Source organism: Oenanthe melanoleuca, chromosome 3 (genome assembly GCF_029582105.1).
Source record: "Oenanthe melanoleuca isolate GR-GAL-2019-014 chromosome 3, OMel1.0, whole genome shotgun sequence".
Taxonomy (NCBI): domain Eukaryota; kingdom Metazoa; phylum Chordata; class Aves; order Passeriformes; family Muscicapidae; genus Oenanthe; species Oenanthe melanoleuca.
In genome coordinates this window covers 98,360,867-98,388,331 of record NC_079336.1, presented here as the reverse complement: position 1 = coordinate 98,388,331, position 27,465 = coordinate 98,360,867, and the positions used below count along the sequence as shown (strand labels likewise).

The following is a 27,465-nucleotide window of genomic DNA, read 5'->3' as shown; positions in this document are numbered from 1 at the left end:
CGTGTGTTTGGTGACAAATTAGGGAACCAACAGGGAATGAGCCCTGCTCCAAGTTCATCCAGGGGGGATACACAAGGAGGAAGGGAACACAGAGTGTTTAAACCATTGTTTGGAAATAAGAGCCCCCACAAGCAAAGGAAAAACACCATTCCCAACCAAAGCCTTCCCCAAATTCCCCACAAAAACCACACGTGTGCAAACAAGCCTTCGTTACAAAAGTAAATTATTGCGACCCCACTTTTATACCTCTCTTTTTTTTTTTTTTTTTTTGGTAACAATTTATAAATAACTCCCGGGTGGTGGTTGCCACAGCTGGGGGCGAGCCTGGTGAGTGGGGAGGTGCCAGGAAGAAGGAGGTTTTGGGAAGCTAGAGCAGCATGGCCTGGGGGTTCCCGAGGAGCAGCGGCGCCAGGCGCAGCAGCGCCCGCACGGGCACGCGCAGCCCCCGCAGCTTCAGCAGCAGCTCCGAGAAGTTCCTGCTCCCTGAAAACATCCAAAGCACAGGAGAGAGGGGTCAACGTGAGCAAAGCCTTGCCCAGAACCACAGGGAGAAGCTTCAGGGAGGCGTCATGTTTGTTGTGTGCTGGTGGAGAAGTTCTAGAAGAGATCTCAAATCTCTTTTTTAAGAGAGATCCCAAATCCAAGAAGGAGAACACAGAGGAAAAGAACACCAAGAAGAGAGGTCTGAAACAGCCCCAGACCCCTCGTGGATGCAGTGACACTCCTGCCCCAGCTCTAAGCAAAGAGCTCCCAAAATTCCAGCTATCTTTTCCCAGAGTAACCTCAGCACTGCTGTATTCCCAGGCTGCTGGAGGGCAAGGAAAAGCTGCCCAGTGAAAAATGATCCAGCATTTCCCTGAATCCCAACCCCAGACTCACCTTCCAAGCCCCCAGCTGCCAGCTGCCCTGGTGTGGGCACGGAGTGGTAGATGAGGAAGCAAGCCAGCATGCTCAGCTGGGATTCCTCTGGGGCCTGCCCACTCAGGTAGGAATGCAGGGACACGTCCCCTCCGGCTGCAAGGCACAAGGAATACCTTTGGTGATGTCTGGGAAGCAGGATTTCCACAGATAAATCCCACTGAAGTCTCCATTCCACACAGGAGGTTGTTTCCTGACCTCCTCCCTTCTGCTACCCTGCTTGCTTTTGCTCTGGGAAAATTCTCCCTGTGCAAGATAAGGAAGGAATTTTCTCTGGGAAGCATCAACTTCCCTGCTAAAACCCCCACATCACTCAGTTTTCCAGGGAATGTTCCACACCAAACTGAAAATGCCATCTCTTCCCTCATCACTTTTCCATACTTTTGAGGCAAAAGTCAACCTGGATCAGACAAGAACCAGGTGAGCAACAGGGGATGGAAGGAGATGGGCTTTAAGGTCCCTTCCAACCCAAACCATTTCAGGATTCCAACACTGCTTGGACTGAAATTCCTCCTTGCCTTGTAGCCACTGATCCAAGGTGTTATCTATGGTGCACTTCATCACAGGCAGGAATTCTGAGTTCATGAAGAGCCCTCGGGTTGGATTCCTGCTCATCCTCTCCTGGTGGCTCCGGGAGCTGAAGAATTCCAGCACCAGCTTCATCTGCCACAGCTCAAAGGTCTCGGACATCTCCCTCCTTTCCAGCCTCCTCACGGCCTGGCAGAGGGGAGAGCAGGGATGGGAGCAGGAAGGGAATGACCCCTGAGCCCCTGCCCTCCCTCCTCTGGAAAAGCACAGGGAATGGCTGCCCTCTGCCTCCCAAAAAAGTGGGAAGGGCTGTTCCCAACAGGAGCAGAGCTCCCCACCTGGTCGATGGCGATGTACGTGGGCAGCATCTCTGGGTTCTCCTGGGTCACACACTCATAGAGGATGGAGGAGAAGAGATCCAGGATTTCCTGTTTCTGAGGGAACACAGCTGTCAGGCACAACTGATTCATTCCTGCCTCCACTGAAGTTAATCCATGCAGTGGCATCACAGGAATTTGGGGTAACTAATGATATCATTTGACTTCCACCTTGGGATAATTAAACTGGGGTTTATGCCCTCCCTTAAATATCTTTTAAAGAAACTCCATATAAAACACCTTCTGTGACTTCCCCTTAATGCTTCAGGATTTGTTGAACACATTCCTCAAGGAATGGGACAAAAAAAAATCCCAAAACCAAATCAATGGGAATCAAAGGATCACCCTTGTATTACACAGCAGGATATTCCCTGTTCCTGCTGACCAAAGGGCTAAATTTTGCTCTAGAGTTTAAGGCAGGTTTTCCCTACTTTTTATCCATGGGATAAGTGTTGGGATGCACCAACTCTTCCTACCTGGCCCATGTTCACAGTTGGTTTGCAAAAATAATCAGCGAAGGAAAAGAGAGCAGGATCAGAAGTGAAAGCGGAAATTGCTTCTGGCTGGAAAATAAAAAAAGGATTAAAACACATTCCTAAATTGAACTTTCTGGATTTGTGCACAAAGATAACAACAACTGATTGCCAAAGTGTCCAGAACACAAGGGAGAAAACTGGAACCCACACCAAAGGCTGGAATCCATGTCTAAAGGCTGGACTCTGATCTGAAAGTTGGACTCAATTTAAAGGCTAGGCTAGGTGACCTAAAGGCTGGACACAGGGATCTAAAATTTGGATTCAGTAATCTAAAGGTTGGACTCAGGGATCCAAAATTCCGATTCAGTGATCTAAAGATTGGACTCAGTGATCCAAAATTTGGATTCAGTGATCTAAAGGTTGGACTGAAGGATCTAAAATTTGGATTCAGTGATATAAAGGTAGGACTGAAGGATCTAAAATTTGGATTCAATGATCTAAAGGTTGGACTGAGGGATCTAAAATTTGGATAAAATGATATAAAGGTTTGACTCCATAATCCAAAGGTTGAACTCAGGTATCTAAAATTTGGATTCAGTGATCTAAAGGTTGGACTCAGATCTAAAATTCTGATTCAGTGATCTAAAGGTTGGACACAGGGATCTAAAATTTGGATTCAATGACCTAAAGGTTGGACTCCATAATCTAAAGGCTGGACTCCAAGATCTAAAATTCTGATTCAGTGATCTAAAGGTTGGACTCAGGTATCTAAAATTTGGATAAAATGATATAAAGGTTGGACTCCATGATCTGAAGGTTGGACTCCATAATCCATAGGCTGGACTCAGTGATCTAAAATTTGGATTCAATGATGTACAGGTTGGACTCCAAGATCTAAAATTTGGATTCAGTGACCTAAAGGTTGGACTCCATAATCCAAAGGCTGGACTCAGTGATCTAAAATTTGGATTGAACGATATAAAGGTTGGACTCCATAATCTAAGGTTGGACTCAATCTGTAAGTTGGATTCCACCATCTCAAGGCTGGATTCCAAGATCTAAAACTTGGATTCAGTGACCTAAAGATTGGAATCCATGATCTGAAGGTTGGACTCCAAGATCTAAAACTGTGATTCAATGACCCAAGGGCTGCACTCCATGATTTGAAGGTTGGACTCCAAGATCTAAAACTGTGATTCAATGACCCAAGGGCTGCACTCCATGATTTGAAGGTTGGACTCCAAGATCTAAAACTGTGATTCAATGACCCAAGGGCTGCACTCCATGATTTGAAGGTTGGACTCCAAGATCTAAAACTGTGATTCAATGACCCAAGAGCTGCACTCCATGATTTGAAGGTTGGACTCCAAGATCTAAAATTTGGATTCAGTGACCTAAAGATTGGAATCCATGATCTGAAGGTTGGACTCCAAGATCTAAAACTGTGATTCAATGACCCAAGGGCTGCACTCCATGATTTGAAGGTTGGACTCCAAGATCTAAAACTGTGATTCAATGACTCAAGGGCTGCACTCCATGATTTGAAGGTTGGACTCCAAGATCTAAAACTGTGATTCAATGACCCAAGGGCTGCACTCCATGATTTGAAGGTTGCACTCCATAATCTAAAACTGTGATTCAATGACCCAAGGGCTGCACTCCATGATTTGAAGGTTGGACTCCAAGATCTAAAACTGTGATTCAATGACCCAAGGGCTGCACTCCATGATTTGAAGGTTGGACTCCAAGATCTAAAACTGTGATTCAATGACCCAAGGGCTGCACTCCATGATTTGAAGGTTGCACTCCATAATCTAAAACTGTGATTCAATGACCCAAGGGCTGCACTCCATGATCTGAAGGTTGGACTCCAAGATCTAAAACTCGGACTCAATGCCCCAAGGGCTGCACTCCACAACCCTGGAGGGCTTCCATGGCTCCATGGCCAGCAGGTGGCTGCCCTGTGCATCCCCAGCAGGAGCAGCCCCCGGTACCTTGAAGGTGCGCGCCTCGCAGCTGCGCTGGGTGACGGTCTGCGCCAGCAGGCTGCGCCAGCCCATGGGATCCTCCTTGTAGGAGAGCTGCCCTGCCCGCAGCTTCACGTACAGGATGCCACCCTTGGAAAGGATCGACCTGCAACGGGGTCAGAGAGGAAATTCAGAGGCTGTTGGGAAGGAATTCCTCCCTCTGAGGGTGGTGATGCCCTGGAACGAGAAGATGTGGCTGCCCCTGGAACTGGGTGATCCTTAAATCCCACCCAACCCTGTACTAATGGACTGAGCTTAATTTAATCCTTCCAGCTTGTTACCTGATTGATTCACAGCAAGGAAACGACCTCAAAGCAAAGGCACTGCTGCTTTCTCCCAGCCCTCAGTGGGGAGTGTAAATTTGAGAACCTGCCCCCCCCCAGATCCTGTGTTCCGGTAAAACCTCTGGTTCCCACAGCCGTCCCCCACGTTTCCAGCGCGTCACGAGGGCGGGTGGCACTTGGTGACACGGGGTGACACGAGAAAAAGAGCATTTCACAGGGCAGTTACAGCCCCCAACAGTCTGGGAAACGTGACATCACCGCCACTCAAAACCAAACCAAAACCATGAGCTGGAGCTGCTCTCTGCTGCCTCCATGCCACTGCCACTCTCTGTGGGTTTTACTATCAGGTTTTCCCCAGCCCTGTTTTTTTGCATGAATTATTCACCTCAATGGGTGAAACCCAACGCTGCAGTTTCTTTCACCCCCCCCCTCCACTGCACAACAGTGACTTGATGAAACCCAGGTTTCTTTCTGAGCTGTGGGAGGGTTTAAAAAAACCATGAAATACGATTACTACGAGGTCATGATTCAGTTGAGCATTAAAAAAACACTTACTGGAGATGAGTTGTCCCCTTGCTTAAATCTATTAATAATTCCCAGTACCGGGGGCCCTTCACTCTGATCTGTCAATAAAAATATTTTATTACTAAATATAACCAGAATCATTGAGTTAAGAGGTTTTTTTCTGGGCTGTTTTATAGTGTTGCCCACACAGAAAATTCAGGAGGTTTGCGTCTCCTACAGGGAATTCCCTTGAGCAAGACAGAAGACAGAGAATTGTCTTTGGAATTATAATAGGACAGTGTCATTCAGAGTCAGGCAAAGGAATCAAAGAACCATCAGGTGAGATTTGTGGCACAAAATCCAGGTGATTCCCCACCAAAACAGAGATTTCCTCTACCTGCTTCAGCAAGTGGAGCTCTGGGAGAAGCGTGGGTGCCATCAGCTCCTCGGTGGCCTCCCCGTACCACTGTGTGCCCTGCAAAATGTCAAGGCAGCCAAGGGTCAGAAAAGCTCATTTCCATGGGAAAAGGAAGGAAAATCAGGGGCAACAACTGCCCTGGCAGCAGGCAGGGGAGTCTGCTCCTAAGGAAACACAGGACTCATGTCAGGAAACAGACTTCCCAAGCTGTGTTTTTCATGGATGGATGGATCAACACCCAATGCTGGGTGAAGCTGAATCATGAAGATTTGGGAAGCCAGCTGTAATGGGAACATGGAGAACCTCTTTGCCTGCACCTCTTCCCCCTAAAAGTTCCAAGGACTCAGTCCTGAGCATCTCCCTTCTCCCATTTAAAATAAATCCCACAGAAAGGACCCTTCCCTGAGGACACCTGATGGAAGCACCAAGGAGAAACACCAAGTTGCTCCTCTCAGAGTTAGGAGAAGGCTTGGAAACCCACAAATGGCTCCAGCCACCTCTGTGCCTTTGGAAATCCTTCTGAAGAGGGAGAAGAACCTGGGTCAGCCAGGACACCCTTCCTTGCCTGTTTGGTGACTCTCCTTGTCCTCCCTTCTGCTCTCCAGGTGCTGAGGTTGGTTGAGCCCAACCCTTCACTTTTTTGTGCAGAATTCACCTCGTCTCCACCACAGCTTGAGACCAAACCCAAGACTGGAGGCCACTCCAACAAAAATAAAATAAATCCCAGTGTCTGCTCACCCCACAGCTCCTCCCAGCCACGTTACCTTGTAGGTGACCTCTATGAGGGCATAGCAGGGGGTGTTGGAATCCACATCCACAGGGGTGAGGAGCCTGGGCTCAGCTGCCAGCACGTACAGGTGACGCAGAGCCTGCAGGTGGTACCTGGGGTGGGAAGCAGGAGCTCAGCACCGGCTGGGAATGACCCCACACACCCAATTCCAGCTCCACACCCAGCTCATGTAGCCATGGGATGGGTTAATTAACAGAACAGGGCTTAATGAGCAGAACCAAAAGCGGTTAAAGGTCATGAATGGACAGATCTTCCATGAAAATCTTTCCAGCTCAGCAAACTGGAGCACAGGATCACAGCAGAGCTGGTGTTTCCTCACTGACCAAAGACCCCTACCACTGTCATTTATTTCTTCCATTTCCCACTTTTTTTTGGTAAAAATCCACCCTTTGTCTTTGGGAAGGAAATGGGATCCCCAGGAAGGCCTCACCGATTATCCGTGCTGTGAACAGGGAAGTGAGGGTACAGAGCACACAGGAGAGCAGCAATGGAGGAGTTGGATGTGCTCAGGGAGTATCTGTAGGGAAAAATCAACATTATCCTTTAGTTTTCCTTCTAAAAAACACAGGAAGCCAAAAGATGTTGGTGGGATGAGGAAAGGAATTTCCAGAAGGGCACGAAGACAACAAGACTTTCTCTTACAACAGAAGACATCTTTGTGCATCCATATAACACTAAAAAAAAAGGGAAAAGGGAGGAATGGGAAATCAGGGCTGGGGTCTGCCTTTGGAAAAGGCCCATTACCTTCCTCCTCCCAGGAAGAGGAGCCCCAAAGCCATGTGGTGAGCCAGGTGGAAGCCATAGTTCATCTCTCCCCCCGTCTTCTTGTGCATGAAGCGGCAAAGCTGGAGCACTTTGAGGTTCCCAGAGCCGGCCATGACCATGGCCAGGGCCAGCAGCAGGACACTCAGGCACGTTTCCAGGTTGTAGTGACCTGTCTTTAGGCACAACAGTGAGGTTTCACCACCATTCCATGGCCAACAGCACATTCCAGGCAGGGTGATCCACCACTTTCTACCTCAGAGCTAGAAAACCGTATTCCTCAGAAAGAGGGAGAGCCAGCAAAGTCCTCCAATGATTCTCAGCCCTGCCACATCCTATGTATCATGTGCCATTAAAAGGGCTGGGTTTGTTCCCACTGAGGTTTTGCTGAGGGTCACACAAAGCCATCTTTTGGCTGGAAGAAAACTTGGGGAAAACTTACTATGGACGCTGTCGGAGCCGACAAACACTTCAGGAAATCCGTGGCGTATTTGTACTAGGAAGAAAAGAAGTGCCCAGTGAATATGGATCCAGAAGGTGAGTGGCAGCTCCCTGGGAGGTGAAGGGAATCAAACAACCCTCCACTCACCAGGCACTGAAATGCTGCCAGGTTTTCCGAGCCGGCAAAGCGAAATCCCAGGGATAAACACGCTCCGGCGATGATGTAGACGTGAGCTTGCCTAAGGAGCAACACAGACAGGAAATGACTGAATGTTCCTCTCCTCATCTGAATACACAGCACTTCACCCCTTAAAAATGAAAGGGAAGACTCATCCTTGATAGGATATCCCATGTAACAAAACTCTCCTTGATGGGACAGCAGAATTCCCCAGGAGGAGATTTTTGGGATGTTACTCACGCCAGCGTTTCCAAGCTCAGGTCTTCAGAGGAAGGCAGCTCTGTTGCATGAAGAGAGATAATGTTCTCTCTTATGATCTGTAAAAAGCAGGAAAGGAAAATAAATCCAAGGGACAACTGATGACTAATTGAAACTCTGGCCCTCAAGAGTTCTTAAGTGATACCAAACAGGTCTAAGGGAAGGAAAAGCTGTTTTTTCCCCAACAGACACCACCAGCATCCTGCAGCTCTAATAGGTATTGAGCTCATTTGGTCTTAAAAATTCCATAAAATATCTTTGGGAATATCACTGATTCCACTGCTGGGAAATCATTCCTAATGCAGTAGTTTTGGACCTGGCAATGAAGGGAAAAATTTAATCCCTTCCTTTCCCTGACATCATTTTGTGTATGGAAAAATCCCATCCCTCCTCAATCATCTCCTTCCCAGTCCCTGCTGCTCCTAAAATCCAGGGATGCCATGGAACAGTCACCTCTGTCATGTTAATGCTCATTTCCTTGTGCTCCTGACCTGACTATGGAAACACTCACAGAGAAAATCCTCAATCCAGGGAGGTGTAAAACTGGGAAGCAAACACACCACACATCAACAAACACCCACCTGAGGCACGTTGCTGTTGACCCACTTGGAATTGGGCAGGATGTCATCCCACAAAATCAGGCATCGAGCCAGGGTCTGGCAAAAGGGAGAAAATTCATCTATGGAATTGGGAAAAGCTATAAAAATACACCTAAAAATGCAATGTAACATTCCCCATAAATTGTGCCTTTTGTCTGTTTCTCTAAATTCTGTCTCCATGACAAGGAAGCTGCCACACTACAAGGAGGAATTGTTGGGAGGGGTGGGTTTGGCTGAGAAACAAAAGATTCTGGATGATGGGCATGTTGGGCTGGAATTCCTAAACATCACTTTAAAAGACAGAGGAATGAATCCAAGGACAACCTTACCCTCAACAAAAGGAATTCTGGTTTGACAAAGTCCAGCAGATACATGGTGTCTGGTGCTTTGAGCCAGTCAGCAATGGATCTGCAGGGCATGGCAAAGGAAAAGGGATTCCAGGTCACATTCCAGTAATTCCAAACATCAGCAGAGCCAACAGCAGGGCAGTTTAACCCTGCAGGAATTCCCAGGTCAGTCCATACCTGTTGTTGGTCTTCAGGTAGATCATGGCAAGTGCAAGGGTGGCACCTGGACACGTCACATCCACGTTGATGGTGTCTCCCTCCTGGGAAAACACAGGGAACAGGGAAGGGAATGATGCTCCCAAAATCACAGAGACACCTCCCAGACTCCCAGCTCCAACAAGCCAGCACTGCCACCACGTACCTTGATCTGATAACTGGGAGATTTGTGCTTCTCCCTGTGCATTCCTGCCTGGAATCTCCTGTGTCCCCCCACCATGTACTGGTAGAGCTGCTCGGGAACGTTGAGGTCTGACATCCCGATCAGGTTACTGCCATGCTGAGGGGTGGAAAGGAAGGAAAAGCATGGAAGTGCCTTCCTCTAGGAGAAAAACCCCCAGGCAGCTGGGAGCCAAGGATGGAACAGCTCTTGGAATGCCATCCCAATGGATAATTGCAGCTGACTTACCCCAAGGCACACCATTCCCAAGGCCAGCCCTGATGCCAGGGAATAGGACTCTCTGTCTGTGCAATATTCCATTTCTGGGCCAGGGGGACGCCCTGGAGAAACCAAACCAGCAAAATTCACCTTGGAATATTCCATTTGAACATTCCAATTCTTACTGCCTAATTCCTACTGAAATGAGAGGGGAAAAAATAAAAAATCTGTCCCTCCTTAGGGAAGTCCTCAGTGCAATGACAAGGAACTGGCAGTTCATCCATCCACTTCCTCTTAAATGTTATGGCTGGAGTTTGGAGCCATGGTGGAAACACCAAGTTTAACTGAGGATACATCAAGATCCTGAACCAATCCAGATGCTGTTGCTAAAAAATGATTGCACATATCCAATTTCCACAAATGCAACAATTTCACTATTAAAACTGATCCCACTCCCTGTTTAACAAACCACACAGTCTCCAAGTACATGTGAACATGGAGAAAAGCTGTTACAAATTAATTCAGAATGAGAGCACAAAATCTGCAGCTCTCATCAGCTCTTAAGACCAAGTGGTTAAAAACCCTAAAACCTCCCAACAGATGAATTCAGGACACCAAATTTCCAGGTGGAAGAAGCAGGAACAGCAATGATTGCCACTTTTCTTCCCCCAAGCCCAGTGATTTTCCTTTTCATGTACAAGCTCATGGGAGGGACTGCAAGGTTTGGAAAAGGAGAGGAGAAGGTTGTGGTGGCAAGTTCACAGCTCCCACCCCCGCACTGTGCACCATCCCAGCCCCCATCCCCTTGTCCCAGCGCCCACCTATCTCAGCCAGCAGCACCTCAGCCGTGTGCCTGTGGGCAGTGCCCTGGTAGACCAGGCCTATGCCCACCACAGCAGCCACCTGGACGTTGTGGGGCACGTCCAGCTCGGTGGAGGTGGGGGGCAGCAGGGCAGGGATGTGGATGCTCAGCAGGCGGGTGATGGCCATGTCCATGGTGCCCAGCTTGGCGGCCGACACGCCCAGCAGGAGCCCGATGCTCGTCATCTCGTGGCCCTGGCAGAGGGGACAGGGAGCAGTCAGGCACCTCCAGGAGGGGGGAAAAGCCTGTCTTGGTGTCTTGGATTGCAGTACAGGATGTGGCCAGAAATGTGAATTCTGTCCCCATCTGTTAACCCAGGTGGGGCAGTGACCCTGATCTCCTGGCACGTGTTATCTGCTCATGGGCCATCTTTAAACCAGCTGGGCAATCATCTTTATCTTCCCACAGCCCATCCTCCCTCCAGGAAGATATCATCTGCTGATAAGCCACTGAGGCCCACTGTATGACTGATGAAATTACATCATCCCATTGATAAATGCTCCAGCCAGGGGGAGGAGCCAAGCCTTTTTTACCTAGATAAAAACTGAGATTTTGGACAGAAAGATACCTTCCTTGCACTGGATTCCAGAGGAAAACCAGACCTTTCCACATCATCCCTGCACCTTCAGAGGAAACTGCACCTTCTCCAGGAGCACTGCTCCAGCTGAACCACATCTGCCACTGCAGGAGGATGCAGCCACCATTGAATGGGACTGTGCCAACACCCTGACTGACTGACGGGTGTCAGCTTGGATTCTGACTCTGTCAGGGGTTGGGATTGTTCTGTGTAATACTGCATTTCTATTTTAACTTTCCTAGTAAAGAACTGTTATTCCTAATTCCCATATCTTTGCCTGAAAGCCCCTTAATTTCAAAATTACAATAATAATTCGGAGGAAGGGGGTTTACATTCTGCCTTTCTTGGCAAACACCTGCCCTTCAAACCAGGACACAACCCAAACCACAACCAAGCAACGCCAACGCTCTCCCGCAGCAGGAAACTTTTCCTTCCTCGTGCCTGAAGACCCCAAGCCCAGCAGGGACCGGCTGCTGAGCTCACCTTGGTCAGGTAGTCGTGGATGTTGAGGGTGGCCAGCTTGGTGAGGTGCCCGTTGAGGCCCAGGGCCATGAGGAAGCCCGCGTACTCGTTGGCCAGCTCGGCCATCTTGGGCTTGTTGTAGACGATCCAGGCGGAGTCGATCTGGGAAGCGGGAGCGATCTTCAGGCCGGCGGCCACCCCGTTGTGGAAGCTGGCCCAGCAGGCCATGTTGGGGGGCACGTCGATGTTCCCGCTGTTCAGATCCACCGTGGTGTTCCTGGGGGGAGCGCGGCCTGCCAGGGACACGGACAGCAGCGCTCAGGAAAGGCCAAGGGAGGGAACAGCTCTGATGCAAGAGCGTTTGGGAATGTCAGGACAGCCCTTTGCAGGATCCCCACCCGGTTTAGGCCATTTTCCCACTTCCCTCTCCTTCTGGACCTGATAAAAGGTCTCAGTGTTTCCCACTCCAGAAGGATCTTCCACCATTCCAGACTCAGAGCCCACAGGAGCTGCTTCCTCACAAAACCCGTGAGGAACTCCTGGTGGAGAAGATGCTGTAAAATTTAGAGGGTAAGCAGCCCATCCTGCTGTGGGGTGGAGTGGGAAGGAGCGCCTGGCCCACCTACCAGTGAGGTTCAGCTTAGGGATAGGCAGCTGCTCCGTGGGCACAGGATGGTAGGAGAAGAGGGTGAACATTCCTCGTCCGACTGGGAGCGCCATGGTTCGCTGGCACAGCTGCAGCAGCCTGGTGGGGAGGTGAATCCAAAACCACATGGAAAACTTTCCCAAACACAAATTACCTACAAACAACAGGCACTGGACAGGACCATTTCCCCTCATTGTGACTCCTTCCTTCTCCTTCTGAACCAAATCTTTGGTCCTTACAAGGTTCATCTCCAAGTCGCCTTTCAGCTGTTATTTTTCCCTCAAAGCTGCTTCAATAAATCCATTCCAGGGACACTTCCCAGCCGTGTCAGAAGCAAGGAGAGAGGAGAAAGCCAAGCAAAGGTGGTTGCCCTGTGGGATCCTGCTATGAGTGGTGACAACACCGAGTAATAACCCACGTACAGAGGTGATAAGGTGCTTCCAAAATTGCCAACCACAGTTCTCTATGATTTAGTCTGGAAACCTTTTCTAGACTCGTTAGATTACTCAGCTGCCTAGGTCAGGCTCAGAGCATGTCGCAGTGTTACGGTGTTCTCAGGTTTTTTGATTTGCTTTTTGATTTGGTTTTTAAAGAAGAGGTTTTTAACCCTCCCCAAAAGTGAATAAAGAAACAGGACAGGGATAATTGAGGCCACTGGACACAAGCTCCAAAGGAATGGGATGGGACAGTGATTGTGCTTTCTGTGGAATTCCAAGGTCCTCTGGCTCAAGACCAGCCTATCACAAAGGGTTCTCCAGCTTTAGGCAGGGCATGGATGGTTTGGTCTTCAGAGAGAAGGTCCTGCTTATATTTCACATTTTTTGGGCAGAAGAAAGTGCTAGAAAATCCTTTCAACCCCAACTGACCTCAAGTGCTGTCTGGAGTCCACACTAAGTCCTTCCTAAGAGCCCCCAACTCCACCACAGCAGAGCTTTGACAGCCACAGAACTCCAAAGACCTGGATTATGCTTTTTTTTTTTTTTTTTAATTAGATTCTGAGCCTCCAAAAACATCCCCACAACCTTCCAGCTGAATGAAATACCGGGAAAATAGGAACAGCTGGAAATTGAGAAAGTTCCAAGGCCACACTGGAGGGGTCTTGGAACAATCTGGGACAGTGGATAGTGTAAGGTGTCCATGGCCATTCCAAGTTGGAATGAGGTGAGCTTTAAGGTCCTCCCAAACCCAACTCAACCCAAGCTAAGCCAACCCAACTCAAGTGAACTCAAGCCAAGACAAGCCAAGCCAAGCCAAGCCAATCCACGTCAACCCAATCCAACCCAACTCAAGCCAAGTCAATCCAAACCAACCCAGTCCAACCCAACCCAACCCAACCCAATCCAACACAATCCAACCCAACTCATGTCAACCCAGTCCAACCCAACCCAACCCAGTCCAACCCAACCCAATACAACTCAACCCAGTCCAACCCAACTCAACCCAACCCAACCCAATCCAACCCAATCCAACCCAACCCAATCCAACCCAACCCAACCCAACCCAACCCAACCCAACCCAATCCAACCCAACCCAATCCAACCCAACCCAACCTAACCTAACCCAACCTAATCCAACCCAACCCAATCCAACCCAACCCAACCCCACTCAACCCAACTCAACTCATGTCAACCCAGTCCAACCCAACCCAACCCAAGCCAACCCAACCCAATACAACTCAACCCAGTCCAACCCAACTCAACCCAACCCAAGCCAAGCCAACCCAAGCCAACCCAATCCAACTCAACCCAGTCCAACCCAACTCAACCCAACCCAACCCAATCCAACCCAATCCAACCCAACCCAATCCAACCCAACCCAACCCAACCCAACCCAACCCAACCCAACCCAACCTAACCCAACCTAATCCAACCCAATCCAATCCAACCCAACCCAACCCAACTCAACCCAACCCAACCCAATCCAACCCAACCCAACCCAACCCAACCCAACCCAACTCAACCCAACCCAACCCAACCCAACCTAATCCAACCCAATCCAATCCAACCCAACCCAACCCAACCCAACCCATCCCATCCCATGCTTCCAGGATCCCGCACCTGTTTTCCTTCTCCTCGATGTACTCGTGGTCGCTGGCCTCTGGCATCTGCACCACGTTGACGCGGACGGGCCGGGCGCTCTGGAGCAGCCTCCGCACCTCCTGCACCCTCAGGTCCTCGCTCCAGATCAGGGACATCACCTCCTCGTTCATGTCGTTCATGCCATCCTCATCCTCCTCCGACTCGGCCGCCGACGGAATGTCCGAGGACAGCACCGTGCCCACGGACTGCAAGGGAAGGGGAAAGGCAATTCCAGGGGGGAACACTGGAAGGCACCACGTGCTGAGCTCACCCAGCACAGTGGTCTCTACATAGGACACACTGTCACAGCATTCTCATACTCCTCACAGGAGTTTAAAGGCCTGGAGGATTTCCACATGGGGAAATCAAGTATTTTGCACAACCAAATGGGATAAACAACTAAAGACAAGAGGAGATGACACCTCATGAACGTGTGACCACGTCCTTGTCCTTTCAAAACCCTTCCCTGCTTTGGAGCAGTTGTAGGAAGGGTTTTCCTTTCCCTGCCCACTCCATCAGCCCAGTTTGTGATTAGCCCAGCTCATGATTATCCCACTTTGTGACCACCCCAACCACAGCTGCTGCTCTGCACATTCTGCTCCAAACCCTCCGCTATTTTCCAAAGCGTCGATATTTTCACACATCAATTTGGATTCCCTCCACAACCACCTTGGAAAAGAAAATTACCCAATAAAACAAACAGCCTACACAGAAGAAAATCCCCAAACTCCTCACTCTCAGACAACTTGGGATTCACCACAGCACCAGAATGGTTTTGGAACTTCCACACATGACCATAAAAGCACCAAAGCTTAGGAGCCCTCTTAGAAAACCCTTTTTCTATGCAAGATTTAAGAAATTCTTCTCTAAAACTCTGCTCCCCTGTTTGTTCACATCACACAAATCTTCCTGTGGTTCTCTGGGAACACATGGCCCCAGAAAGGCGAGTAAATGAAGAGCTGGTGAATGAGACCCAATTTCTTCTGGTAAATCCACGCTCAATCTCAACACTCAGCTGCACCACCCAGAGCTGCAGCGTCCGTTCTGAAACAGGAAACTCCACCCTGCCCTCTGAGAAATGACAAACAATTTGGGGTTTGAAGCTCACTTTGGCCTTTTAAGGTCACATCAATTCGAGGCATTGTTATAAAGTCAGTGATAAAATCAAATTTATCATAATTTTTGACTATTCGTGAGGGTTTCGGTTGGGCACAACTTCCACCAGTGACAAACAAAAAGGATTTTTCATGTGGTGGCAGGTGGGGCTTGACCTGGAGTTAATGAACCTTTCTGCCAAATTACAGTTTTGATATGTAATTAGTCATAAAGCCTTTGTTGTTGAAAACTGGAATAACTTTAATATCCCTTTCAAAGCTGAGACAGCAAAAAGGGATCTTGGCCAAGATGGGCTTGAGATTCCAAACCCCACTTCCAGACTTTGGAAAAGGCTTCAATCTGCTGCCAAGGGGTTTTATGTCAGCTTTGAGAAGATTCTTGGCTTCCACCAAAGGACATTTCAGTGAGATGCAATTCCTTGGGATGCTGGTGATTGCCACCATCAGAAGAAAATGTGGAAGAGAAAAACACCACACTTTTTAAAAAAATCATTTTACCTCAGGATACAAATAACTAAAAGTTTTTTTTTTCTTTTTTGGACAAGAAGAGAAATATGGCAAGTGTATTTCCTAATCCAGCCCTGAATTTAAAACTGTGATTCACCTTGAGTTTTCCCAGCTATCCATGATTATCCATCCCTGCTGGATGTTGGCTTTCACACCAAAACCCTCGTACACGTAAAGCCGCCATTTTGCCGCCCTCAATTTGGGAATGGAGCTGGAAATTCCTGAGCTGGGTGCTGTGCCCAAACCCCTTTGTGGCCATACTCACGGATTTTCCCTTCTGCAGGCTCCCTTCCCAGGCCTGCTTGGACAAATCCTGGCGGCCGATGAGGAGGCAAACGGCTTCGGGCCAGTCCGAGGCCGGCTGCTCCCGGCACTGGTAGATGGCGTCTCGGATGGGAAGGGCCACGCCAAAGGGAAGAGATTCCAGATCCCTCAAGGTGAAACCTTACAAGGAAGGAGGGGAAAAGAACCCCAGAGAAGTGTTATTATCAATCCCAGGTGAAGAGTGTTTCCTGTTATTCAAGTATGTGGTTATTTGGGAAGGTTGTTGGGAAGGCTCTTACCAACACTGGTCATCCAAAGGACCAGTTTTTCAGCCAGGCTGGAAACAGAAGTGCTGGATTTGAAACTGCACCTGGAAAATCAAGGAGAAGCCAATAAAAGCTCATGCAGAAATCAGCAGGAAGTCACAATCTCAACAGAACCACACCAGAAGCCTCCATACCGCTTGTCATCCTGCTCCATCTGCTGCTTCCGTTGGCCTAGGAAAGACAAGGCTTTGTTAATTCCAGTTTTTCCCAGCTCCAGGCACTCCCAGGATGGAGTCAAAGCATCCCTACCTGATGTGATCTTGTACAAATAATGGGAGGCTTCGTTCAGCACGGCGCTCTCGTCCCCAAGGATATACAGGGCCACGCTCTGGGGAGGACAGACACCAGAAAAAGTCATTTTGGGGCTGATGTTCCTTTGCTTCCCAGGAAAAACAGGCAGGAAATAACTGGAATGTGACCTCAGAAGTGGAGCAGGTGTATTGTGAAGAAAAGGAGACACACTTTAAAGCTTGAAATTTTGGGGGAAAAATCCACCCTGAAACAACGCACTGAATTTTCCCTCATTGCTCCAGAGATAAAAGAGAAATATCCTCCCAATGGAAAAACATGTTCCCAGTTATCCTCCTTGTGTTTCTCACATTCCATTTCTCCTGCAGTACACACACATTGTTTGCTGACATCCTTTTCCACTTGGTTTCCTCCACATCTCGGATATTTTGTGAAGGTCCCAAGTGAAAAGCTGCTGGGTCCAGCCAGCAAAATCCAAGGGATCAGTCACTTTATTTTGACAATTCTAGGGAAAATCACATCCAGGTAAAATGATCTTGTGGGCTTTATGAAGATATTTCAACTTTGAGCTCTGCAAGGGCAGGTCAGGCAGAGAGAGGAGGAAAAGAGATCCTGGCTTTTTCTCCCTGTTTTTCTCCTCAGGCTCGACACCTCTGCTCCCAGTTGGAAGGGTTTTCCCATCCATGAGTAAGGAAGTGATGCTGACCAGGAGATACCATCAGCACTCACAGGACTAAATGTTGATGTTTGGGCATGTCTGAGGAGACAACTGGGGAATTCTCATTCCCAAAATACAGGTAACTCCAAGTTCCATCACTGTTTTGCACAAACCACAGACAAACACAGTGGTGGTGAGGCTGCTCAGCTCCAATACATCCTTCCCACCTGAAAAACCCATCCAGAAAATGAATCCCTCTGTCATTTCACCCTCCTTTAAGGATGTTTCACTCCCAGGAAATGCAGTGCTGACAGAACAAGTCCCTGTCCCCCAGTACTCACCAGTACCACCAGTTTGCTCCTTTCACAGATCCCTGGTAAGTAGGGATAAGGCTGCACTCCCTCTCCCTTCAGGCAGGAACTCAGCCACTGGAAGATACTTGGAGGCTCAGCAGAAAAAAAGGAGGGATGGAGCATGAAACCTGTTTGGACTTGAGATGAACAGCACAGACCATGAGCTCAGGGAAAAGGCACAAGAATTCCTCACCATTCCCAACTCCTCCAATAATTCCTCCAACAACAAAAATTAAGCATTTCCCCCCAAAATGTTACACATTCCTCCTGTCAGAGGGGATTTTATGACATAAATGAAAACACAAAGCAACTATTTAAGGAAGAATTATCTCAAAGGAATAAGCAGGGGATAATCCTCCAGAATGAGGGGAATGCTAAAACCAAAAGGAATATCCAAATATTATGGAATAGCCAAAGGCTTAAACTCACCCTGGTCAATTATGCAGGTCTGCCTGGAGGTTTTGACAAGGGCTGGGTAGTCCCTGTAGTAATAATCCATGTAAGCTTCCAGTTTTAAATCCCTGGAATGAGAAAGAGGGGAGTTACACACTAGGAAAAAAAAACCATTCCAACCTCCTGGGTGCCACCTTTGGGCAGTTGCTGGTACTGGGGGAAGAATTTGGAGCCATGGTACAAATAAGAAAGGTTTTAAATATTCCTTTCCTTTGAATGCAGGGCAAGTTTGCTCCAGTTTGGGCAATCCCACCAAAAGAAAAGATTTCCCAGTGGGAATACCTGGCCAGCTGAACCAGGAGAACCACGAGGGAGCGGAGTCCTTCTCCCATCAGACTGTTCAGCTTGAGCTCCTCATAGATGAGGTGGAGAACAAAGAAGATGGCAGGAATGTGGGAGAAAAGGAGGGTGGAGGAATCCAAGCTGAGGCTCTGGGAAAAGTCATCCTTGGAAGCTGAAACTTCCAGAGGGTCCAGGCACAGAGCTTTGGCAATGGGGTGAGACTCGAAATTCCTGTGGTAGTCAGAGCTCAGGAGATATTCCCAGTCCTAGAGCAAAGAAACAGGGAAGAAAGACAGAGGATCTGTGGTGAACATCATTTCCACAAAGGTAATTCCAAAGCACTGTCACAGAGGTGGTTTTTTCCCTAAAAACTAATCCAAATGTAATTGAGGGAACCATTTCTTACCTCATCTGACCCAGTTTCTGATGGCCTTGCCTTCTTTGGAGCAATGACTGGGGAGAGTGATCCTTCAAAATCAAGCTGCAACAAAAGAAATAAAAATAAAAGAAATAAATAGAAAAAGGAAAGGAAAGGAAATGAAATGAAATAAAAGCAGCTCAGGAGTGAAATTCCCAAGGTTTCCTGGGTGAATCACAACATCTGAACCTACACCATGTAGGATATGATGTGGCTTGAGGTACTTCTGGATTTGCTGGACAAACCCCAGAAATCCACAATTCTCTTTAAGGAACAACAATCTTTGTTGTGACTTGTGTTTAAAATCAGATCAATTTAATATAGATAAGATGAACAAAATTTAATGCAGCAGTGCCAGAGTCAAATCCTCACCATTTATTTTTAATAGCAAGCACCTTGCAAATGCATCTCATGATAAACACAGAGTAAAACAAGCCTGAGAATTGCAAGTGAAGAGTGAATTTGCTCACATTCCGTGTCCAGCAGAGCCTCTCAGTGTTGTAACCCATCATGTTCATGAGGCAGGTGACAAATAAATTCCACTCTGAGTGGTAGCTGGGCCCTCCTGGGGCGTTGTAGGCGTTGTACCACTTCACCAACATCTGCACAGCTGTTTCCTTGGGCAGGATGGCTTTCAGCCCCTGCAGGCATCTCTTCACTGTTGGAAAAGGAGGAAATCACCCATCAGCTCTGGCTTCCTGGGATTTGCTTCATCACTGGTGGGAATCTCCACAGGCTCCTCTTGCTGGACCAGCTTTTAATTCTAAATAGCCACAGAACTCCCTGAGCTGAGCACAAATCCTCAGATTCAGAACAAAAATAAGGAAAAATGCTCCTTTTTTTTGCTCATTACTGAAACCAGCCATCTCAGAACTGGCATCTCAGCCCTTCCCCAAGAGAACAAAAGCCACCCAAAGCTCTGGAATCCTACCTAACTCTGAGGTGGCAATTTCAGGAATGCTGATCCGAACCATGGTGTTATTGCTGAGCTCCTGGAAAATCCAACAGAAAGGGAGATAAATCAGGAAATGCATCAAGTGCAGGCAGAGTCCTTTTCTAGCAACTCAGAACTCCTTAGCAGGTGATGATATTCCCAACTCCTGCCTTTTGCTACGTTAAGATTCTATGAAACACTGGAAATCTTGGAATTACCTTGAAATAATCTTTGTTACCAAATGACAGGGAAATACCTACTAAAGTCACTCTGTTGTGGACAGGATCCCTCAGAGCTTGGATGAAAGTCCCAAGCTGCTGGAAAGTGCAGTCCTCAACGTAGGGGGAGTCATGGAGCTTGGAAGAATCCCTTAATTCTGGAACTGGGGACAAAAGCACGCTCTGGAAAGTGGGAAAAATGAGCCCATTTTAGAGTTTAAGCACAACTGGAATTCAGAATTGAAGTGGATCTGAGCAAAGAACAGCTAAAATAGTTGGGTTCAAAGTACCAACAAAAATCTTGACAACAACTATAAACTTTCCACTCTCTGCCTTGGAAGTTTTATGGCAAACAAAAAGAAATAAATAGGGCAGCAACACGAAAATCTTCTTTAAACACTGTTTATTAAGAAGATTTACAGAACAAGAAGGGAAGATTCAACTCCAAAAGACCCCTTGGAAGATAAAAAACCACCAATGATTACAACAAAAGGAATATTTCCCTATTTCTTACCTCTTCCAGGGGCCCCAGGTGCTTGTTCAAAGGCTTGGATGGAGTACTGACACTGTCCAAGGGAGTGCTTGGCCGAGGCATTGGGTTGGACATTGTCAGGGATGGAGCAGGAAGCCCAGGAATAAAAACCTTCCCAACCTTTTTGGTGGAAAAGGGAAAGAAAAAAAAAAAAAAAAAAAAAAAAAAGCTAAGTTTTTCTCTGAAAATAACCCCAACAAAAATTATTTAATAGTCCCATGAATGCCATGGATGCTTCAGAACTCCCTGCACATAAATTAGGGATGGGAAAGGTGTCACTTACCCTAACAACTCCAGAATAAAGCACCAGATTCCCACTGCCTTCCAGAACCAGCAGAGTGTCAATTCCCTGCAATAATCAAGCAGCACATTCATCTCCTTGTCTTTAATGAAGGAGGCACCAATTAGATGACAAGGACATTCCAAAGGTGACAATACCTCCACTGGAGCTGCATCCTTTGCTGGAATATTGGTGACAGATCCAAAGATCAGCTGTGATTTATCGTTGCTCTCTTGGAATTTTACACACCTAGGGATTAGAGAGGAACCATAAAAGGCTTGTCCTGGGTGTTGTTACAGAAAGAAAACACAAAATTCCAACAGTGCAGTAAATTATTTTGTGGGTTTTGTCTCTTCCTCCTCCTTCTCTCTGCTTTACCTGAAATAAATCCACATATTTTTAATTTTCTAGTTAATTAAGATCCCTGATGCACTTTCAGCTGGGAATTTCTGGAGTGCTTCTGGTTCACCTGTCCCCAAGGAATCCTCACCTGAGCTGGAGCTGGGATTCCACTAAAAAGCACAGGAATTTCTGCCCACAGAGGTCAGTGGAAATGAACACTTTGGATGCCTGGGAATTCTTCTCTCTGGAAAAGACACAAGGACCAGGTTAGAACCTGCTTTGCTTTGGAGACTTCACTAAACCATTCAGAATGCCTGAATGGAGAGGGAAAACTGCTCCAAGTGCTCAGTTCTCTGCAAGAGAACTTAGGGAGCATTATTTCCCAAAAAAAAAAAAAAAAAAATCAGGGAGTGCAAGTCCATGGATTAACTCCAAGATGGCTCAAATAGCAGGAAAAACCACTGTGATTTCACTTGAACTCCTGCTTCCCAACTCTCAGCCCAAGAAAAGCAGCTGACCTCATGCTTGGCACTGTTTCTGTCCACAGGTGGTCGATGCAGAGCTCAGGAACGATGGGCTCTGTCTCTGGCACGAGGAAGGAGTCGTTGCAAATGGAATTTGGGGAGTGGGTGGCACTGGGTCTCCTTGGGGACTGGGCACTGCTGGAGAAGTTGAACCTCTGCACTCCAGAGAAGGAATGGACTCCCAGGGCTGGGGAATGGGAGCGGCTGCAGGCAGAGACAGGATATGGATGAGAAGATCTTCAACATCACGGGAAAATCTGACATTGATGTGGCCAAAATGTGGATCTTCAAAATCAGGGAGAATCCCACTGACTCTCAAACCCAGTCCAACCCCAAACCAGGAACTAGCTCACTGTTGGTTTAGTTTTGCTGCACAGGAAAACAACTCTCTAATTATTTTCCAGGCATCTCTTGTCCGAATCCAACAGATGAGATTCTGAGAGGATTTCAGATGGTCCATTCCATCAAAAATCCCTCCCAATCTCTTCCCCATGACAGAGCAGCCTCCTTGGCTCTGGCACAGGCATTATCCTCCTGTGCTATTGGGATAAAGACATTCCAAGGGAAATTCAGACAACACAAGAGGTGCCTGAGCCTTGGCTGGAAAGACAGAGATGCAAAATGTGTCCATGGTATTCCACAGCTGCCATCCTTTGGGATTGCTGTGGGTGCCCACCTCAAAGCAGCCATGTTGGAGATGGTGGGAGAGCGGGACTGCAGGTTGGGAGAGGAGCTGGATCTGCTCTGGCTGTGGATGGATGAGTAGTTCTGGAAAGGGGAGCCTCCAGGGGAGTCTCCTTTGGAGAGGCTCCGCAGATGAGCGGTCAGGGAGCTGCTGGTGGCCATGTGCTGGGGAGTGCCACCCTGCTCAGGGAATTTCAGCACCAGGCTCTGCTCCTGGAAGGAAAACCAACGGCATGAGGGCAAGGAGGGACAGGGAGAGGCTTTTCCAACAGCTTTTCCCATCAGTTATATGTTACAAATCCATGCTCAGCCTATGGAGTTCATCCCATCAACCCTGCTCTTCCACTGCCACGGAAACTGCTCCAATGGTTTCCACAAAGTCACAGGATTTGGTTGGAAAGACCTTAATGTTCTGCCAGTCCCACCCCCTGCCATGGGAATCCATCCCAGGTTGCTCCAAGCACTGTCCAGCCTGGAACATTTCCAGGGATGGAGCAGCCACAGATTCTCTGGGAAACTCTGCCAGGGCCTCACAACCCTCACTTTTTTTCATAGCACTGACTTATTTCCCACTTTTCTTAAACCTTCTGGTCCACTGCATGGAATAACATGTTAAAACATAATCCATGACCATCACATGATCTCCCTGCTCCAGGTAAATCCATGGAAAGAAACTTTTTAAAAACCAAAAAAAAACCAGCCCCACCAAACATCTCACCCTCATAAATGAAACAAATCCCAAATCCCAACAGACGTGAGGGCACGGAAATGCACAGAGCTGTTTTCCCAGGGGATCTTTGCTCCCCAGGGAATGAGTACCTCTGGCTTGACTCTCCTGAGGGCCCAGACTGTGTGTAAGCTCTGCACAGTGTCATAGGTCATCACAATGGAAGGCTCAGAGCTCAGGAACACGATCCTCAGCGTGTGGTCGGCCACGTACTGCACCCGGGACGATCCAAACACTCCTGGAAAACAGGGATGCATTCCAAAGGGGCAGCTCCACAACAACACTGGGAGCATCTCCCACACTCTGTGCCTTCCACAGTCTGGGTTCTGCTCCAGCTGCATCCTTGGAAGGGACTCTTCCCGAATTTTTTGATCCAGGACACGCACTGGGATTTGCTGCCACCCTGAGGGATTCCAGGGTTATCCAACATACCTCCAGACTTCCAGACCAGAGGGGTGATCTCATCCAAGGGGTGCAGCATGCTGAACATCGTGGGCAAAGGCTCCCTGGGGAAAAAACAGAGCAGTCAGAGCCTGGGATGTGGCAGCAGGGACACAGATTCCATGGGATCCTAACCCAGCAGGAATGGGATCTTGCAGCTGAGAGAAACTGCCTCGATGACAATCCCTCAGTGACTCTCCCAGCTGTCCAAGACAGCCTGGAATCAATCCCCAGGACAAACCTTAATGGGATCAGGCTGGTGCTACCCAGATCCTATTCCCAGGACCAGCACTCCCAAATAGTTTTTAACACTCAGCTTTGAGTGTGCTCACTTGGGACTCACTGGGATGGGATAAAGTGATTGGGAGAATCACATCAATAAAATCCCAGACTGGTCTGGGTTGGAAGGGACTTTAAAATGATCCCATTCCACTCCCTCCAATTCCTCCATTCCTTATTAAATTATCCAAGGAAACCACCCAAATCCCTCATCCCATACCTGGGTGGACTTGGAGGCACCTCATGGGAAGAACTGCTGCGCTCAAATAACAACCCAAATTTGGTTGGCCAGACATTTGCAACCTATAAAAAAATTATGGATTTATGGTGGCATAACATAAATCAACCATGTGCTGTGTTGATTATGTTTGTGGGTTTTACAGGAAAACAAGATGTTCAGGTTTTTTATGCAGGGGGATGTAAATGTGGGCAAAAATTGTGGACAAAAAGCAAGGCAGAAGTTACCTGGAAAGGCAGAGCAGCGATGTAATCCTTTCCCTCCATGCTGTGCACGTTGATGCAGGAATTCTGCAAAATGCAGATACATTTCTCCACTGTTTCCTCACTGCCTGAAACTGGGAGGGGAAAGGAAGGGAAAAAACAAAAACAATTACACTGTGAAGTTTCTCTGTGTTTCAGACATCCCTTATACACAAAAAGTACATCCTGACATTAAAAAATTCCAGGATTCCAAGCCAAGGGAGCTGGGCTCTGAGCACAGCACGAGAAGCAGGACACTCACCATCAGCTTTTTCCAGCTTTTCCTGGGGGACAGTGAAGTCACACCACAAGGCCTGAAACCCAACAGAACATCATGAAATCTCCAGAACGAGCTGCTCCCCACGCTCCCCCACCAACCCAACCATAAAAACAGAGTCTGGAAAGGGTCTGTGGATGCCCCAGTGCCCCTTTCCCACATTTCCATGCCTGCAGGACGGGGCTGTCGACAGTGAATGCCTTGTAGACAGCAGATGCTTGGCTCCTGCTGCCCTTGCTCCAGATGACCACGTTGCTGGCCACGTACAGCTCCTCATCGTAGTCCACCTCCTCCCCAACATCACTGATGCCTTTCCTCAGCTGCCAGCTTTCCTGGAAAACAGGGCTTTGTCAAGGAGCAGCCAGAGACCCGCGGCTGTGATGGGTTGGTTAGGTACTGAAGCTGGGGTTGCCCCATCCCTGGAAGTGTCCCAGGCTGGATGGGGCTTGGAGCAATCTGGGATAGTGGAAGGTGTCCCTGCCTGTGGCATGAGATGATTGGAATGAGATGATCCATAAGACCCTTTTCCAACCCAAAAAAATGTGGCATTCCACAGGATCCACACAGATTTATTTTGATGGAAGCCACGGAGGAAGGATGATTCAGAGTGAATCCCTTTGCTCCGAGAGAGGAGCTGGGATCTGGATGGATCTCCGTCAGAACTGTGGGTGTTCACCCGGAGAAAAGGAGCCCTTAAAACCCCTTCCAGAGAAGGGAGCTGGAGTGGGGCTTGCACAGGGTCTGGAGACACAGGAATGGCTCCCCTCTGCCAGAGGGCAGGGCTGGACGGGACATTAGGAAGGAATTCCCCCTGGGAGGCTGGGCAGGCCCTGGCACAGGCTGCCCCATCCCTGAAGCCAAGGCCAGGCTGGAGCAGCCTTGGATCAACCAGCTCCGATGGAAGATGTCCCAACCCATCTTTACGCCCCGCTCCCTCCCAAGCCCCCGGGAACCCCCCCGGCTCAGGAAGGCTGTACCCGGTGCCGGTCGTGGATGGTGACCTCTCGGAGGGAGCCCACGAGCCCCGCGGCGCCGTCGGAGGAGCAGAGCTCCGGCGCGGGCTGCAGCCGCCGCAGCTGCAGGCTCAGGGCGCTCGGGTGCCGCCGGCTCTGCTCGCGGCCCCGCGGCGCGAACTCCTGCAGGTCGCCGGCCGCAATCATCGTCGCCCTCTCGTCACAGTGGTCCGACATGGGGCCCCGATATCCACATTATTTCCCGGACGCTCCCGCGGGCACCGCGACGCGCGGCCGGCGGCGGCGGCGGGCCCCTCACGCGGGCGCCGCCATCTTGGCGCTGCCGCCGTCCCTTCCGCCCGGCGCCGCGCGCGCCCGCCCGCCATGGCCGCCCCTCACGGCGGGGCCGCGCCGGGCCCGGGCTGCCCTGAGGGGAATCCTGCTCCTCCCCGCACATCCTGAGGGGAAACTTCCCCCAAAATGCCGCTTTGGTGCCGCACGCCGCCCGAGCGGTGCGGTGCGGTGCTCCCGCGGCGACTTCCGTCATGGGGTCGCCCGGCACACAGCCTGGCGTTGTGCTCTAGGCTGTGTTTAAAGTGACGGAGAATAGGTTTAGGTGGGATATCGGGAAGAAATTCTTCCCTGTGAGGGGGAGAGGCACTGGAAGAGTTGCCCAGAGAAGCTGTGCCATGCCTGGAAGTGTTCCAGGCCAGGCTGGAGCAGCCTGGGATAGTGGAAGGTGTCCCAGGCCATGGCAAGGGACTGGGTCGTGTTTAAGGTTCCTTCCTGATAAATCATAAATCATCCCATGATAAAGAACAAGCAGAATCCACGTGGAGGGATTTTTAAGGGAGATTCAGAATGACTGCCCTTGCTCCCTGAACTCAGAGAGGAGGTGGGATGAGGATGGATCCAATCTCAGGCTCAATCCCCTAAAAACTGGGAATGTTCACCTGGGAAGAGAAGCCTCCAGGGAGATCTTAGAGCCTGAAGGGGCTCCGAAATAAAGGAAGAATTCTGTGCTGACGCTGTCATTTTTTTGTTGTTGTGTCTCCGTGAACTGGAGCAAGGATGTTTGTCCCAGAAAAGCCCTGCCCTACTTCTGCGTGGCCCCTTCTCCAGTCACATCTCGCTCATTTCCCCGGCGTTTAGCACCGACAATCCCTGTCTGTCATTCCCAAACAATCCCTGGCTGCCTGTGTTTGAGACACACGCTCGGACTCACACGGATTTATGCTAATCCGTGTCACGAGCACGTGGAATGTTGGGAAGAGGGTTGTACGTACCTGGGGGTGGCTGCAGCAGCCCCACCAGCCCCACAAAGTTGTTTCTTAAGCACCACATCAGATTCCAGAATGGATTTGGGTTGGGAAGGGACCTTAAAGATGATCCAGTCTCTCTCCCTGGCATGGGCAGGGACACTTCCACTATCCCAAGGTGCTCCAGCCTGGCGTGGAACACTCCCAGGCATGGACAGCCTGTGCCAGGGTCTCCTCACCCTCACAGGGAAGGATTTCATCCCAATATCCCATCTAACCTCCCCTAAAACCTGCATGGGGTGCCTCGATGGGAATTGAAAGGGCAAATGATTTATCTTCAAGCCTTGGGTTTCACAATAATCAAAGAAGGGAGAAGCTGTGGATGAATCGAAAACATACTTGAAACTGGGGTATGGGGTTCTTTGGTTTAAGCTGGGACAGAAGCACTTCTCAGAAAGGAGAAGCAGGATGGGAAAAGCCAATGTCCAACCTTTGCTTTTGCAAAATGGTTTGCAGAGCAGGAGAAGTTGTCCTGGGAAGAAGCAGCTGAGCCAAGGGACAGGATGTTCCTGGTAAGAGCCACAGCGTGTCCCAGTGCCCAGAGCAGGCACAGCAAGAAAAAGGCATTTTAGTGGCATCACAAAAAGTTCAGTTTTCCCCTGCAAATTGTTTGGGAGCTGCATCCTGTGCCTGGGGTTTAGCACTGAGCACAAACGGGCCAGCTGCCCTCAGCTAAGGACGTGTTGCCAAAGGAGTTTGGTGTTTTGAAAGATTCCCTGCAAA

The 27,465-nt window shown here is 49.0% G+C and overlaps 1 protein-coding gene across 1 annotated transcript; it reads right to left on the bottom strand.

Annotated features, from left to right (window-relative positions):
• Positions 1-205: 205 nt before the first annotated feature.
• ANAPC1 (anaphase promoting complex subunit 1) lies at positions 206-25,801 on the bottom strand. The gene is made up of 47 exons (XM_056487881.1): positions 25,448-25,801; positions 24,641-24,802; positions 24,456-24,507; positions 24,179-24,288; positions 23,934-24,016; positions 23,426-23,499; positions 23,086-23,231; positions 22,259-22,479; positions 21,577-21,786; positions 21,207-21,302; positions 20,875-20,965; positions 20,720-20,785; positions 20,419-20,556; positions 19,947-20,087; positions 19,684-19,744; positions 19,223-19,410; positions 18,741-18,815; positions 18,335-18,600; positions 18,029-18,120; positions 17,588-17,736; positions 16,589-16,667; positions 16,474-16,510; positions 16,313-16,383; positions 16,015-16,193; positions 14,107-14,333; positions 12,030-12,148; positions 11,425-11,696; positions 10,324-10,558; positions 9,533-9,624; positions 9,269-9,403; positions 9,085-9,167; positions 8,890-8,968; positions 8,543-8,617; positions 7,944-8,020; positions 7,674-7,764; positions 7,527-7,580; positions 7,067-7,260; positions 6,753-6,839; positions 6,297-6,414; positions 5,512-5,589; positions 5,166-5,233; positions 4,294-4,432; positions 2,300-2,386; positions 1,785-1,880; positions 1,437-1,635; positions 880-1,014; positions 206-483 (listed from the first exon to the last, which is right to left on the bottom strand). Exons 1-47 carry the CDS (start codon positions 25,658-25,660, stop codon positions 368-370), a joined length of 5,856 nt encoding a protein of 1,951 aa, XP_056343856.1. The 5' UTR covers positions 25,661-25,801; the 3' UTR covers positions 206-367.
• Positions 25,802-27,465: the final 1,664 nt, after the last annotated feature.